A 16,318-nucleotide genomic window follows, 5' to 3' on the forward strand; every position below is an offset into this window, starting at 1 on the left:
TTAGTATTTCCACTTCCAATCTAAGTCTCTGCTCAGAAACCAGGAACTGCTGCCTAGAGGTCTTGGGGACAGCTTCAAGTACATGCTGTTCTAAGGAACAGGGAAGCATGAACAAAGATGTTTCTTTCTGAAAAGGTGTCTGCTTTAATCTTTTATGTACAGCAGAAGTTTCCAAAATAAATTTCTCTTGTGGCAAACATTAATACCAACACAAGACATGAGCTCACTCTACCCAGGATCTAAACCTTTCCAAAGTTGTGCAGCCATGCTGACAAACGTGTTAATCATGAGCAAATAAAACCCTTCTCTTAACATACCTATCTGCAGGAATTAATTTAGATCTATCCATATAATCCTGGAAACACTAAAGTGGCACCACTTGCACCCTGCAGAAGGTACCATCCTCAGAAATGCACATTTCCTTTGTTGTTTCTGCTGTTCTATGAAGTCAAACTAACCACAGTAGACTGAAAGTTTAGCTGGCAGTCTTGTAAGATGCCTTTCTGGAAATATACCTAGTGATGGAGAAGGATATGAAACAGCAATGCCTTCTTGGCAAATTTAAAATCTGATTTTATCTAGAGTACTAAGAACAGTTTTTCACAAAGCAACCGTTATGCTTACCTTCAGGTACAGATTCAGCCCACCGTGGATCAGAGGCAGGGTAATCATCCATTAAGTCCACACTGATCTGAGTCACTGCCCTATCCAGTTCAGCATCAGAATCCAAATCTGCACTGCTTGGAAAGAGTTCCACTACCATGCTTTGTGCATTGACTATATCTTTCCTGAAATAAAAGAAACACACTGTATGTGACATAAAAACAACCGATAGGGTTATAGGAGCAAGAGCTACTCAATCTGTAGCATCTTCTGATACTCTTTCAGGACTGCAGCCTTCTTCAGCAGCTGTTGTGTTTACACAGAGCACCAAATGAATGCACATAGACTTTCTTTCTTAGTCCTGTGCAAGTTTACATCTTGTCCTGGCATTCTGTATTCTGTGCACTTAATCTCCTTCATAATCTCCTATCTAACATGTAGCTCTATGCAAAAAGAAAACAAAAACCACCTTACTTAATGTTATTTAAAATTGTTTTTTTAAATTGTTTTGTTTCAAATCTTAAGACTCTTTAAGGAGATTAGTCTGAATAGTATTGTTTGTCTGCTAGTGATAAATATATATATTGAAAAGAATCCCTTTTAAATGTAACTAATCCAACTCTGCAGCTCTGTGTATCTTTTCATCTCTCTACCTCCACTTCTTACATCAGTCATCTAACCAAACAGAAAACTTTTTAGAGGCATTCCATGCATCCCAGCAATAAGGTTGCTTTAATCAGGATAATTTGAAAAGCAGTGCCTTTCCTTGCATTTCCACTCCCCAAAAACATACATTTTTTCCACTTTTATATCTATGCTTTCCTAAGAAAGAAGTGCACGTGCCATTAAAATAACTTTCAATTAAATAGCACAACACTATCTTTACCCAGACAATCTCTTACTCAAGCACCAATGTGCCTTCAAGAACAGCAAACAAAGGCTCAAAGATCAAGTGCAATTTCTACCTGCAGTACTGGAGAAAAGCAGCTTTCAGTAATTTAGTCTTATCTTCTTGGGCTACGATTTCAAGCCTATTGGTTACATCAAACGCAGGACTCTGAAAATGCAAAATAAAAACTTCAGCTAGAAGACAAATATCAAACTTCATTATGAAATTAAAACTCTTTTTCTTCCTAACTGTATAGAGTGAAAAACACAAATGCCACCTGGAAGCAGTTGTGTTTATTAAGCCAAACATTAGCCAGAAGAGATGCATTACAATTAAAGTAGCAGTTTGACCTCAAGCATGCATATATTTATATAATATTTTAGTATATTAGACATTCAAAACCAACATTTTTGATGGAATTTAAAAAGGTATTCATGAGTTCTATCTCCCAGAAAAAAAAAAGAGTGCCTACAAATCTAACTACAGATTAATTAAGTAAGAAAAGTATAGATCCATCTGAGGTATCGCCACAAAGGTCTTCTACTAAAATACTAGTTCACAATAATTAATCTAAAAAGGGGATTTAATTGGAATAAAAATTGAAACTATTAGCCCACAGAAATGTTCTCTATTTTCTATTTTAACTAATTTTCTGTTCTTCCCATTTACTCCAGGGACATGCTGGCAACAAATTCTATGCACATTTTAAAGAAAACATGTTTGATGTAATTAAGAGCTTACCAAACACACATTACAGAAAATATCAATAAAAATACTTTCACGTGTTTTAGTAAGATTGTATTAAAGCGAAAACGGGTACCAGAGCAGAAACAATACTCAGCCACTGTAAGGGACTTCTTAGACTCAAAGCTTTCCATAGTGCAGTAAGAAAATGGTGTTTATTATAAAGGAATAGACAAAAGACTGAAGAGACCACCCTGATAGAAAAGTGACAACAAAATCTCAGTCTCTGCAGTTCCATCTGAGTTATCTATAAGGCCTAGTGACATCTAGTAATGCACCTACATGAAAAATTATATTATTTCATTGAAATTGCTACTTCAGAACAAGGGGTGGGAGGAAGAACCACCTTACACAAAATGATACGTATTGTAAAAATGCTTGGGTCTTGAAAACTGCCTTCATTGCAAGTGTTCAAATCTATTAAAAAAAAAAAACAAAAAAAAAAACCTTCCAAAACCTTAAACAAGCTAGGATTTCCACAGTGAAAATACAAAACTGACAGAAAAAAAAAAATTCTACCCTCAGTTTTCAATTATTACCTCACTTCTTAGTCCAGCAACAGAAGAGGACAGAGAATCTTCAAGGTCTTCAGGAAGCACAGAAACGTTTTCTCTGGACAAGATAGTGACGAGTCCACTTTTTTTGGCAAAGAAAATGGGGAGGCTTGTACAGGAACCTGCTCCTAAAATGCTATCTCCTAAAATGGTGAAAAAACAAAAAAGCACGTAAATGCAACTGTAAGGACAAGGTGCAACACAGTTCCATAGACAGTGATCAAATTTTGTGAAGAACCAACAGCAATTCTGACAACTGCACCTGGCTTAACAGAAATACTGTTTGCTACCCATGATATAAATCTCCAGGTACTGCAAGGTTAAAAAAATAAAAAGTATAATTACGATTCATGTGCTTCAAACTCTGCCTAGGGAGCAATTTCTTACCAGAGAACACCTCTGAAAGGTCAAGGACAATATACTTAGAGGCACCTAACACAAGGACCTAGGATGAACATTAAGCTGAGACTCAAAACGAAGTTATTTTCAAGAAAACAAAATAATCCACAGTGAACACTGGAAGAAATAAAAAAGTGTCAAATTCTAAGCATCCACTCAGGCTTTCATATATCAAGAGCACAGGTTTACTTCACTTTCATCCAAATGCTCTAGAGTAAGTAATATCAATACCAGAGGTCACTTCAGCATTTTTCTGTACACCTACAGAAAACATCAGTTTGAAAAAATACAGAGAAAAAGAAACATAAAAATGATTCTACAATCTAAGAAATAAAACGATGTAAATACATTCAATTTTTAATTGAACAAAACCTGACTTTTTTCCCCCCCATATGTTACCTTGTATGCCAAATACAATTTTCTCCTGTGGTAAAGAAATTCTTCCAGTTCCGGTGGAACACGCAAACACTTCATCGTCCTTATAAAGGTAAGCAGCATGGCTAAAGAAATCTGGGACTACCAGACAGCACATCACTTCGTCTTCTGACTGAAAGCATTACATATCAACAATCACACATATATTCAGAACCTTAAACAAACACGTAACATTTTAAAGGCTGATCTAGAGTTTAATTTCTTAGTAAGACAGGAATAAAATGACAAAGAAAACTCTACACCCAAAAAAACACTTTTCATTTGCCCTAAAATTTAAGATCACTCTTGTTACTTTTTTTAAACTTCCATATACGTTAAGTTCTTGCTGATTTCAATGAAGAGGTGAAGTAAACAAATAAATTACTCTACCACTTTCACACTCACTCCCCTTCCATTTTCAAATTCAATTATGAAACGTCCCAGTAGAAGGGGTTGGGAGAGTGTGAGAAGTTTACCAAAGGAAAGTTAATGCCAAAGCCTGTGCTTCCAGAAGAGAAATCACAACTGAAGTTCTGTAAGGACAACCAATTTGCCCTTCCTTCCCACCAAACCAGCTGCTGTCCAGCAAGGACCAAGGTACAGGACTCCTGACTCCTTGTCCTGCTGCAAGAGTCTCTGCAAAGTCTGTTCTAAACAGATTGTAAGAGTATACTATGAAACTACTCTGTTGAAGCTTTCACAGACAGTACAAACATTAAAACAGGTCAGTAATAATCTGATATTTAGACTTCTGTTTGTGAGACACTTTTCTTAATATTATATGTGAAGTTTATGATATTTAAAGTAAAGTTACTATTAAACAGTAATATATATTTTCCTCAGAACATTACAAATTCCAAGAGCAACCTTAAGACAGAATTTGAGTTTCCTTTAGAGAAAATCTGACAGCTGATGTATGTACAGGAACATTCTGAAACACTGTGCTTTCTTTGCTCAGAAGTAGTTTTAGAGCCTTCCTTTGCACACCTGAAAAGATGGATTATACTGTGTGACTTCCACAACAATATCATCAGACATCTGGTAGCCTTTATCTTCTACCGTTATCAGAGTGTAGTAGACAAGACACGGATGGTCTCCAGGATGCCATGCTGCAGCAAGTATCACCAGCCCGTCACTGTTCAAGAAGAGAGATCACCCCTTTGTGAGATGATTATTACATATTTCACTTGCTTGAGCTCTACCATTCAGAAAAAAGATACTTAAGTATGATAACAAATAAATGCTTGCCAATGTTACACTTTTTTTAAGCAAAGACTATCCTATTTTTTCTTTCATGATGTTTTATTAACATATGCAGTATGCATATTATAGCACAAAACTGAACCAACCCAGCTGTTGCGATTTATTGTAATTAAACAAAATATAAGAGATACAGAAAGAATTCTCTGCATTTGCTGGTACGAATGCAACATTTGCTTACTTACTGTCTTTTTAATATCAAGAAAAATGTAATTACCCAAAATGACATTACAAAATGAAAGGAATAATTCTTAGGTAAAGAATTGATAATACTAAACAGCATGAAGCATAGGATAACCTATGACTATCTAGTTATCTGACACGCTTATTTTATCAATACTGGCTGGCAGTCAAGTAAAACTGACTTTCAGTGTCTTTCAAAAAGGTTTTGCAAGAAGACAGAACATACCTCATTAATCTAAGTTTTACCAGAAGCAAGTGTACTTTCTTACCGATTCTGCTGCAAATCCATATACTGTATATTTACTCCTCCTTTAATATCTTCATAGTTACTTTCAGAACCCTAAAAAACAAAACAAAACAAAACAAAAAAAAACAAACACAGAATCTGGTTTGTAACTACACATAGTTACTTATTAAGGGACAATATAGCAAAAGAAAAAAAAAAAAAAAACACTTTTCAGGTGAGCATGCTCTTACCCAAATTGCATCTGAAATGTGTTCCTTGAGGATTCTGTTGACATCCCAGCTGAGAATGTAACGTTCTGACGTATCTTCAATCTCCCATTTGTTTAGATTTGAACTCGTTAGCATATAAAAACTCGATCTCTCTTTATCCCAAAGAACACTAGAAATCTGCATTTAAAAAAGAAAGATCTTTAAAGGTTAAATGACAACGTTGCTGTGAGGATACAAAAATCTATACCACTCTCAGTTCATATAAAAATCACTTCCTTGGGCAACATGCAGAAGCTCTACTGGTCAGCGTATTATGATAATTTCTAAAAGAATTATTTTATAGATTTAAGAGCATCTATAATGAGTACGTTTCTCACACCTTCTGTGGAATTCATTGCCAAAGGTCAACCTAATCCTCAACCTTGCACAGCCCTTTATCAGAAAAGCATATTTACAGGTAACTGCTAGTTTCTTCAAGTAGCAGTGAAGCTATCATTAGGAACAGTCAAGATTTTGATGCTTTGCAAAATTGCCCAAGAGGTGTTACTACTTTAAAGCCTACTTTTATTCAGATCTAAAGAACAAGTCAGTGTTCTCCATTACATAATATACATACTTAGTCAGTTTTTGCCTGCCTTTTTAATTTCCAGAAAATATAAATAACATAAATCAGTTAAGAGGCCTGTATTTGTTTTGTCATCATACATCCTTACACAGAATTTTCTTTTTCCTTTCCAAAAGGCTGAGACCAGAAATTACAGAAATTAAAGTAGATTACTATCTGAGCTTTTTCAAGCTTACCACAGCATCATTTCCAGGTGACAATATTCCCAGAAGAGAAGAAACCTTTCGTCCAATTCCAGAAAACATGCCCTGACCTTGTGGCAGGGCATGCTGATGAATCTTGCCAGAACTATCTGGAATCAATCGAACTAGCTGGCCTCTAGAAGATGATAAAATAAAGCTTCCTCCCTAACAAAAAGAAAAAGCAATTATGTTAAAAAATTAAAAGCACATTCCTGAAGCCATCTTATAGTCACATAAAATTCTTTGTTAAAATGATAATGGCCTGGAGGTTGCTGAAAGAACAGACTGCTTACCTCTACAAGAAATGTTCACAGAATAAAAGAACAGACTGATTTTCATAATCATACCATATAAGTTATGCTAAATGTCTGATCTGTTTAGGAACAGGATGACTAATTATGTAAAGTTGTCATATATGTAATGATGGAGTTTTTAAATCATCATTTATTAATAAAATGGTTCTGCTCTGAAAACCATGTTCCTCTAGCTCTAAATTCTCATAGTTTTAACATTGACATCAATGTGAAGTCTTTGCTTTCCTCAACTTGATACCTGAAAACTGGGCACAACTCAGTTCTAAGAGGGTAGATACCAATTAGTATTTCTTAATCCCTTGAAACTCTCAACAAACTCACCAGTAAGATCATTGGCTTATGATTAGGTTTACAAATGCTTATGATGTGTTGATGCCCTAAAATATTTATAATATAGGATATAAACACTGAACATTATGCTGCCTTGTTGAAAAGATCATGAAACAATATAATTAGGAATAATTAGTTTTTAAGATATCAAATATTGTAACATTTGCTGATTTTTTTGGGAATATATTCTATTTGGAGAGTTTCTTCCCCATTTAAACACATCACCAGCAGAAAATGGAATTCACAGTACAGCTTTTCTTTACTTCCCTACTAAAATCTCTCGAATGCAGCCACTAGTGAGCTTTACCACAAGACACTGAGTACGTAGACTGTGAGTTCAGATGAAGCAGTCCCCTCTTTTTTTCTGATAGAGAGGGGTATCACAAGCTGAGACGAGACTTGATAACCCCGTGGTTCAGTCCTGCATGCCTCTCTGACTTTCATAACCCCACAACCTCTCTAACAGAAATCTATGACTGCCACTCATCTCTGCCACTTAATATCACCAACAATCTCTGAAACTCCTCCTCAGAGCATCTGATGGCTTTCTTTGTGACATTCATTGGAGATTTAGTGCTGAAAACAAGGAACATTTGATCTTTGATGTTTAGGTTAGGAAGTAAAGCAGTATTATTTCATAAATCACATTGCACTGTACCTTCACTGCTGTTAGGAAACTGCACAGGGAGCCTCCAAAGTCTGTGAATGTCTCCGTATAGGAACCTTCGTGTGCAACGTTGGGCCAGTAGCGCACAGAACCTTCGCTGGTAGCAACCATGATTGCCAGAGACTTGAAGGGAGAAAATAATTATCAGAACATGCAAAATAAAAAAATAATCACACCATAGCTTTAACTAAATGTTATTTTACATAAAGATAACACGATTTTTAACACACAAATAAGTAATAAATATGTATGCTCATTGACAAGCAGAGAACTGAACAGCAAAAATGATTCTGCAGCATAACCTAGCACATGCAGGGAATGTTATACTTGCTTATTTTGCTAACAATACTTTGTTATGGGTTCTAGTTCCTGATAATTCAGGGTCTGCTATTGAAAATCAAACCAAATTTACAGTTGCAAGAAGAAGTCTGGATAGTTCCAGATGCCAAGAGTTACAAGCTACTACGAAAGACTTAAAAAACAGACTACAATTTAAGAAAGAAATTGCTCTAGAGTCATTAACAGAAGAATTAAGTCATGCAGTTGTTCTTTTGTTCAAAAAGACGTTAAGCCCACTGTGTACCTCCATTAGGGCTTCTAACTCCAAAAATCACTCAGGTACCAAATTCAAAGCACAATGCAAGAGACTGTGCTCAATTAAAGATTCACACAGAAATCTTTTGCACTGTACCTAAGCAACTGGTTGCTGAAAATCACAGAACAGAAGAACAGTACCTGAGAGCTGTCATTGAGCTCTGTGAGATTTCTAGATGATTTTTAACTAGACACAGATGTGCACAAAGGAGAATGGTTGGCTAATCAACATGAGAACAATAAAAAAAACCTACATAACGCATTGCCCTTGGTGACTCCTGCCTATTACTTAATAATTTTCAATTTACTTAAATATTTCCTAGCATATTTCTATGACTATGAAGTCATAGTATCCACGCATAGCTCCAAACTAAAGAAAGATGAAATTAAAAAGAAAAAAAATAAAATCATTGTTAAGATGTATTGTTTCTCCTGAAACTTCTTTGTGTCTGAAAAAGTCATAGGACACTATGAGCTATGAGTTAATCACAAGAAAGAAAGATAGCTTTCATCATTTGGAAGTGTAACATAATGACAAGTAAGAAGAAAAGTTCCCAGTACATATTTTTGCACAGCTTCTTCCTTCCAAGGACAACTGCTTATCCGGTTCTATTACAGCACTGTATGCATGAACTCTAAACTATGCCCAAGCTGAAAATGAAAGGTTTCTTTTTTTTTTTTTTTTTTTTCCTTCTTTTTCCCATAAGTGATTGTGACAAACACACTTGGCACACTTTCACAAAACCTAGCTGATCATCAAACCTTATCCTCTCACACTTTGTGGTAAGAAAATGTATGTAGCAAAATCATCAGTCAAAACATAAGCCATCTGCCCTTCCAATGTCAGCTTCATTATGAAGATTAGATAAAGGGAGGATGCTGGTTTTTGCTTTTCAGCCACACGTACCCAGAATTAAAAGAGAGCTGAACAACTTTTTCAGCCAGCATGCATTTAAATCACTCTTGCTTAGACTGAATATTTGAAAGCGCTAGTGTCAGTTAAACACAATACTTCTTAGCTGACTTAGTTTGTTAAGAAAGCATGCTAAGTAATCCACACGAAAACTCTTAATTCAATCTGATCCTATAACAGATAGATGGCATAAATTGAAAAGACTAGCAGGATTATATTTCAAGCATATTAACAATCCTGACTTTTGGAATATATATTACAACACCAAGCGCACAATTTGCAAATAAATACTTGATAAAATAAAATATATTCAAAGTTAGTCCAAAAGCATTTTTAACCCCAAACTTTTGAAGTTGATCACCTGCAGGGAAGGCGCTTCGCCTGAGGAACTGTGACAAGATACAGCTGCTAAACTGGAACTCCACTGGAAATCACTGGGTGGCAGCTGCAGTTCCTTACACAGAGATAACTGTAAGAAAGAGATGTGATTATAAAGATGAGACATGCAAAAACTCATTGAGCAGTGTCAAAAATTCTAGAGTCTTTTTGACACGGCAGTATTAAACTAACTTGAACACTGTATAAAGTGGAAAAAAAAAAGAGAAGAGATTTTGAGCACGTTTGTCACAACAATCAAACAGCTAAAACACACTTATTTAAATATTTTTCAAACATAATTGCTTTCCTTTTGTTATTTCTGTTTCTGAAAATACTACCATTTTGAATTATTTCTCTTTCTGAGGTGCAATTTCTTGGACATTCCTTAAGATAATATACTAACAGCAAAATAAAATTAAACTGAAAGTGGTTGAAAAAGCTCACTAGGTATTCACAGAGACTGGGGGGAAGGAGAAACATTACTCTCCCACAAAACAAGGTGAATCAATCAGAAAATATATGATCCCTTCAAAAACCTCCAGAAGTACCAGAATGCATATTCCTGACACTTCTGCACTTCCATAGCCTCAGTGCAGAATCTGTATAATTAATAAGCTTTTCATTAATTGGAAGGTACTGATTTTTCAACTACAGAGTTCCTCTGACTACACTTTCTACATGCACTGATATGTTGCTATTAGAAAAACTTTTCTGCAGAAAAACATTTTTATTGGCATAAAACTAAATGAAATGTGTTCAGTGCCGCTAAAAGTCAGTTGAAACTCACTCACAGAATTATCTAATCCAATCTGTAACATATCAACTAGTTTCTAACTACTGGAATGAACTTTATTAAGGCTATCTAACATTAAAAAAAAAAAAAAAGGAAACCTATTAAGATGCAAAGATTAAACCTTGCTGTTAAGGTGACAATTAAAATGAAGAAAGAAATCTAAAACTGCCAAGCTCCCTCCAAAACTTTAATTACTGTTGTTACCATGACCTCGTACGAAATGCTGCTTTTGGTAGAAAATGGGCAAACTTTAAGTTATAAGGAAACCCTGGATTTAAAAACAGCACAACTGGGTAACTTGTTCAACTAGCATAAAACACAGCAATGCCTCCATCCTGATCTTTCATTTACCTTTGCAACCGGAGACTGACCAATCTTCCAAATGATCAGCTTCTCTCTATGGACCAGCCAGGCCCATCCACTTTCATCCACTTGAACGCTCAGCTGGTCATCGGCTACATAAAAAGGATTAATACTTTAAGACACTGCAGGAATAACCTGAAAACCAACTAGCCTTCTTTCTCATATGCAAAGAAGAAGTATCTTTTGTACTGAAATTAAATTCTGCATCACAAGTTCTACATATCCAAAGGACCAAATTACTAGATATAGTTTAAAATCCATTTGACAAATCCTCAACATTTAAGAGTGAAAAGCAAGACAATCCTAGCAGCTTTTCATTTCCATCAATTTACAGCAGATAATTCATACCTTAAAAACTGATGAACTTACAAATGCATTACAAAGTTACACTTTTTTGGTTCCTATTATCTCTATTAGAGAAACAAAGCAAGTAATTTCTTTAACTCAGGGAACAGTTTGTATTACCGGGGCTTTTAGAAGTGAGAACCACCATTAAAAACAATAAAACCACCACTTCTGTTTCTTTATTTTCTACCTGCTGAAAAAACGTGAGCTGAGGTTAAATTAAACTATGTATTCATTTAATGGCTTAGAGTACATGGACTAAAAAAATAAAATTAGAGCATCCAGTCCAGGAAACAAGACTCCAAACAAGCTTGCTGAATTCTAACCAAGACTCACGCATTTTACACTGCAAAGACAACTTTTAAATACCATCATCACCACATTAACTTTTCCCCCACCTGTCAACTCTCGTGAGGGAAATAACAGATAAAATCAATTCTTACTATCAGCCTTCTTCAGGGCTTCCATCACCTTAACAGGCAGAGAAGATCCAAAAGCCTTAACATCATAGTTAATAGTGTCGCTTGCTGAGGGATGCTGTATAACTCTGGTGGGAGTTGCTCTTAAAAAACAAAACAAAAGCTGTGATTAGTTTTCCATTCTTTCTCCCGGAGTTTCAACATTTGCTTTAAACGCGTAAGCTTTGAATGTTTTTGTTTTGTTTTACATGCATAGGTTCTTGTTCGTCCTATACCACAGACATAGCTGAGGAACTCCCTAATATGAGATATTTCAAACATATTGAACTTGCGTCATTTAACTTTAAACTATAGAAGAACCAGAAAATTGCTCAGCTACAACAAGTTTCAGTCAGAGTTTGCTACTATGAGAACTGATGATATCAAACAGCCTACAAAGAAGTATTTAAGAAACTACAGGCCAATAAAGTCTTACAGCTTCTATAGTAGAGTAAATGAGTACTATACATTAGTAACCTGCATGCTTTTTTTGTTATTTTCATACAGGAAAGTCACGCCTAACGATTCCATAGGATTTTTTGGGAAGAAAAAAAAAAAAATCAATCAACACAACTGAGACGTTACTAAGCACTTAGATTTCTCCCAATCTCTCAAAAAGATCCTTTATCAAATATTTCTCAGAAAATCAAGCTTTGAAAAAGGAGGAAGTCTTAATAGTCTTTATCAAAGAAATAAAAACAAATAACACAGAGGCTAACGTATACACTTTAAGAAAGATCCTGTCCTATAGGACCTGTGCTGATGCCCAAGTTCTTCAGCACAACCATAAGGAGCCAAGTACCAGAGTGACAGCTGGCTGACAGGGCTGTATGACCTCGGACGGCCAAACAGTATAAAAAAAACAGGCTGAGCTATTAAAAAAGGCTGAAAAGTAGAACAGAAAATAGCATAACGAATCCACACAGCCCGTCAGCTTCTCAGCACAACGGTGCCCTAGCGCACGCACCCCAAAAGCGTATCGTGGACTAAAAAAAATAAAAATAATAAATAAATAAAAGGTTTAGGGATGCTCAGAGCCTAGAGAACATCTCGCAAGAGGTCCCTGGGGACCGCCAGCCGCAGGACCGACGCCTCACCGCGCGGAGATGGAGCCGCTCCTCCGCGCCACCGGGGAGAAGAGCCCGGGGGAGACGGCGGCGGCCGCCACGGCCAGGCCCTTCCTGCCGCCAGCCCGGGACAGGGGGCTGGGGGCGGCGCTGCCGAGGTTCCTGCGGGCCTGCCCGACTGGGGTCCGCGGGGAAGCGGGGGCCGAGGGGAACATGGCTGAGGGGACAGCGGCAGCACCGGCCGCGGGGAGCCCGCCTCAGCCTGCCCGGCGCCGCCGAGTCGCGTCACTGCCGAGCGCGGCCGGGCCCTGCGCGGAGGGCGGGGAGACCCCGCGGCAACCGCTCGCTGAGGCGGTCGCCTCACGGCGGAGCCCTAGGGCGGGCGGATGGGTGCTGAAACGTAAAGGGTGCTGCTGGTTTTGTCATGTGTCGTTGAAAGATCCCTGCAAAGCGCTGTTTTGGTGCTTTTGGGTGGAATTTGCGTGTTCCTGTAGTCGCCCGTTCGTTAAAATCACCTGCGCTCGCCCAGTTTTCTCATTAAAAAGTACCCCCAAAGAAAGAATGCTCCGTGCGAATTTTGCTGAGGAAAACCCACAAAGCAAAAACAAAATGTACGCACAGATGTGGAAAAAAAAAAAAAAAAAAAAAAAAGTAAAATTCAAGCTGCCACCCACAGTTCCCAACATCCGCGAACAGTAACATTCAGATTGTTTTAAAAACCGATAACTCCCTTCTACGTCTCCTTTCTAAAACACTTAAGACGGTGCAGTCAGTGCAAGCAGCAGCCCTTTGCTGCCTGAAGCTTCATCCCTCTTCCTCAGTGCGTTACTCGCGTCCCTTTTGATGCACAGCCCTGTCTTGGGGCTTCATCTTCAGGAGAGAGCCTGATTAAGCGAGGACTTGAACTGGGAGAATGGAAATAGCCTTCTATTAGAGCCACAACTTCAAAATATATAAGAATTTTTTTTTTTTTTACACTTCTATTTTGATTGATTACTTGAAAAACTGCGTGGAATATATTGCCAAGGTAGACTAGCTGCAAACAGTTGCCTACCTATTTAGAAAGAAAATTAGTTTGAAAGGCTAGCAGCATCTGTGAACAACGTTCTCATAAATTGGTTACAGAAAGTACACATCCACAAGTAAGGTGTTTGATGTATTTAGCAAGGTAGTTTTGAAAGCACTTGGATACAGTATTTGAGCCCTGAAAGTCATGACTGGGTAGCAAAATGTTATGAAAGGAAATAGTTCTAGCCTCCAAGATGAAGGTGAAAAAGTCTTAGTAGTAACTACATTAGTAGTAATAAGACTGAGATTATGCCCATAGTTATGTTAAATACAGAAAATAATGATAGATGCTGAAAAATCATTATACTACGTATCTCTGTGTACATGTAAATGTAATTACATTTTTTTATATGTCTGGGAATCTTAATTCCTATACAGAGAAGATATGTTTAGGCAAAGGCAGAACACCAATGCATGCAGCATAGAAGTGAGGTGGTCTTTTGTAATGTCCTCCAAGGCTACAAAAACACTTTAAAAACTACCAATCGTGAAATTCATTCAGGAAATGTCAGATGAGCTTGACTTATTATATTGTATTCACCTGTGATCAAAGGCATTTCTGAGTACCATCTGGCCTTTGTAATATACTAGTAGCAACACAGCTGTGTTTTGAGCATGTTAATACCATATTCATGGCACTGAAGCTAAGTTAGTAGCAAGAGGTTAAGTAGCTTAAACAAAACAAACAGCAGAGAGCAGAGAAGAGGCAAGATTTAGGGCACAAATAGCAACAGCTGGCAACATGAGCTTCAAGGTTGTTTTTTGGTTTGTTTGTTTTTCATATAAAGAGTAGACCTATACCCTCTTCAAGTCCTTTTTCTACAACCCCAAAGAACACTACCACTTTTCACTATTTTGTCTTCTTTGTACTTGCTAGGATAACCATAAAAAAACAATAGCGCTAAAATCACTAAAATGGATTGCATACATTGGAGTGAAGAGTGCTTACAGCACCTTGCCAATTCATATTACAGCTGGGGTTTTTCACAATGATATAACTGTGTCAGCACATTTCAATGTAGCAATTACAGCCCCATTAAAGAGAGCTTCTCAACCAAGTTTAAAAGTCAAGGTGTCTGGCAAAACAGTCTCCTATCTGTGCATCGAGCATCTGAGCAGTAAGCAGCTGTTGACATCTAGATAAATGAAGTTCTTTTTGAGAAGAGGAAGAATGATAGTTTAAAATGAGAAAAGCCTCGAGCTAGTTTCATCCACTGCTTTTATGTCAAGTGTTTACTATCACTGAACTTTCCCCCCACCCCCCTCAAAAGTCTTGCTTCTCAAGATTTGACTTGATGTGGAATTTGAAACTTGGGCAGTTCAGTTCTGCATTACCTGTTTTAGGTGAACCATGACCTAATGTCAAATGCTTACTAGCCAATCAAATATTTCCTGTTGTGTAATACTTTATAACAACATTTTCTTTCTTTCTTTTTTTTTTTTTTTTAAACAAGACTTCAGAGTAAACAGTATTTTGTACATAGCACAGGTTAGGTTTGAAATGTCAAGTTTTGGGTGAGGAATTTATTTTCTGAAAGGTCTATTTAATCTTTTCAGCAACAGAAGTATAGCATGAAGCAGTAAATGTTTTACACATTACCTTTATGATACACAGCATTACTAAAACATGAAGGAGGCAATCACAAAAAAATGCAGTCACAAAGTGTAATAGAGATTGTTTTATAGTGCTTTCTGATGCAGTCAGATACTCTCACATTAAGTCTTTTCTATGACATGTGGTCCATTTTTGCCCTATGGAAAATGCTGCACAAGGCAGCAGCGTGGGGTGATGGTCCTTCACAAAGAACACCCAGCAGGGTTGTTAGAGATGCACCACTGGTTTCCACCTTAGACAGGAAAACATTAAACTCTTATAACAAAAGCAGAATACAGTGCTTTAATTCATTTCTCTCTCCTTTTTAAATGTTGTCTCCGTTTCCTCCAACAAAAGGATCAAATTTTCTTATTAAGCTAACAGAGCTCCTACAGTTCAAAGTGCAACCACATCCATCACTGCCTGGCACTGCTGGGGAGGTATACAGCACACCACGTGCACACAGAGGCAGTGCCACATGCATTGTAGGTGTGTAAAATAATAATCTGTACTTGTCTAGCAAAGTTTTCTCACCTTGATAAGATCTTGGTTTGGTTCAAGGAATATTATAAGGTCTGCTATCCACTGCATCTCTTATAACAAGTATTCACCTTTCTTTGAACAAGACCTTTTCTGTAGCTTTTCTCACTTTATAGTAGACTACAACACCTGCCCGAACAACTAATGATCAACAGACATAAAACATTCATTCAGTTCAGCTGCAATTAATTCCCCATAATCTCACAGTTTAAACTCACAAACAAAAAGGCTCATTGCACTTGCATAAGGAGAGAGATTAAAGATTAAAGTTCAAGCTCCCCTAAATACAGTATCAAGGCAATTATTGTTAGTCAACACTGAAATTAAATGTTTGGTCAGTGGTATTTTTGGCATATCTTTATCATATCTATACAATATCTGCTTCTAATAAGACTATATCAGAAGGCATAATTTTATCTGGAATTAATTTTATTTTCATTTTATACTGCAAGGATCTCATTAGTATTTTCACAAAGTGCCATTATAATGGCACATTAGAGTTCTTAAACTAGAAACGTGAAGCCTACTTTATAATGCTACTATTTTACCAGTTGTCATTGAGAGAGTGACAATAAAACCAAACTT

General features: G+C 36.9%; 1 protein-coding gene across 2 annotated transcripts in view; it reads right to left on the reverse strand.

Moving 5' to 3' along the window:
- The window catches only part of NUP133 (nucleoporin 133), a 31,983-nt gene extending 16,123 nt beyond the window's left edge, over nucleotides 1-15,860 (reverse strand). Inside the window, exons 1-13 of one of the 2 annotated variants that reach the window (XM_084513157.1) lie at nucleotides 15,728-15,860; nucleotides 11,450-11,568; nucleotides 10,650-10,753; nucleotides 9,489-9,596; nucleotides 7,612-7,743; nucleotides 6,304-6,474; nucleotides 5,524-5,679; nucleotides 5,316-5,386; nucleotides 4,591-4,738; nucleotides 3,589-3,736; nucleotides 2,776-2,933; nucleotides 1,569-1,660; nucleotides 625-788 (exon numbers count right to left, since the gene is read on the reverse strand). In XM_084513157.1, coding sequence (XP_084369283.1) covers nucleotides 625-788; nucleotides 1,569-1,660; nucleotides 2,776-2,933; nucleotides 3,589-3,736; nucleotides 4,591-4,738; nucleotides 5,316-5,386; nucleotides 5,524-5,679; nucleotides 6,304-6,474; nucleotides 7,612-7,743; nucleotides 9,489-9,596; nucleotides 10,650-10,753; nucleotides 11,450-11,474 — 1,477 coding nt within the window. In that variant the 5' untranslated portion in view covers nucleotides 11,475-11,568; nucleotides 15,728-15,860. Of the gene's footprint in view, nucleotides 1-624; nucleotides 789-1,568; nucleotides 1,661-2,775; nucleotides 2,934-3,588; nucleotides 3,737-4,590; nucleotides 4,739-5,315; nucleotides 5,387-5,523; nucleotides 5,680-6,303; nucleotides 6,475-7,611; nucleotides 7,744-9,488; nucleotides 9,597-10,649; nucleotides 10,754-11,449; nucleotides 11,569-12,561; nucleotides 12,799-15,727 lie in introns of those variants that run through there. The other variant, XM_084513156.1, reaches the window with a different exon arrangement.
- Between the last annotated feature and the right edge of the window lie 458 nt (nucleotides 15,861-16,318).

Source organism: Aythya ferina (genome assembly GCF_964211825.1).
Source record: "Aythya ferina genome assembly, chromosome: 3".
Lineage (NCBI taxonomy): Eukaryota > Metazoa > Chordata > Aves > Anseriformes > Anatidae > Aythya > Aythya ferina.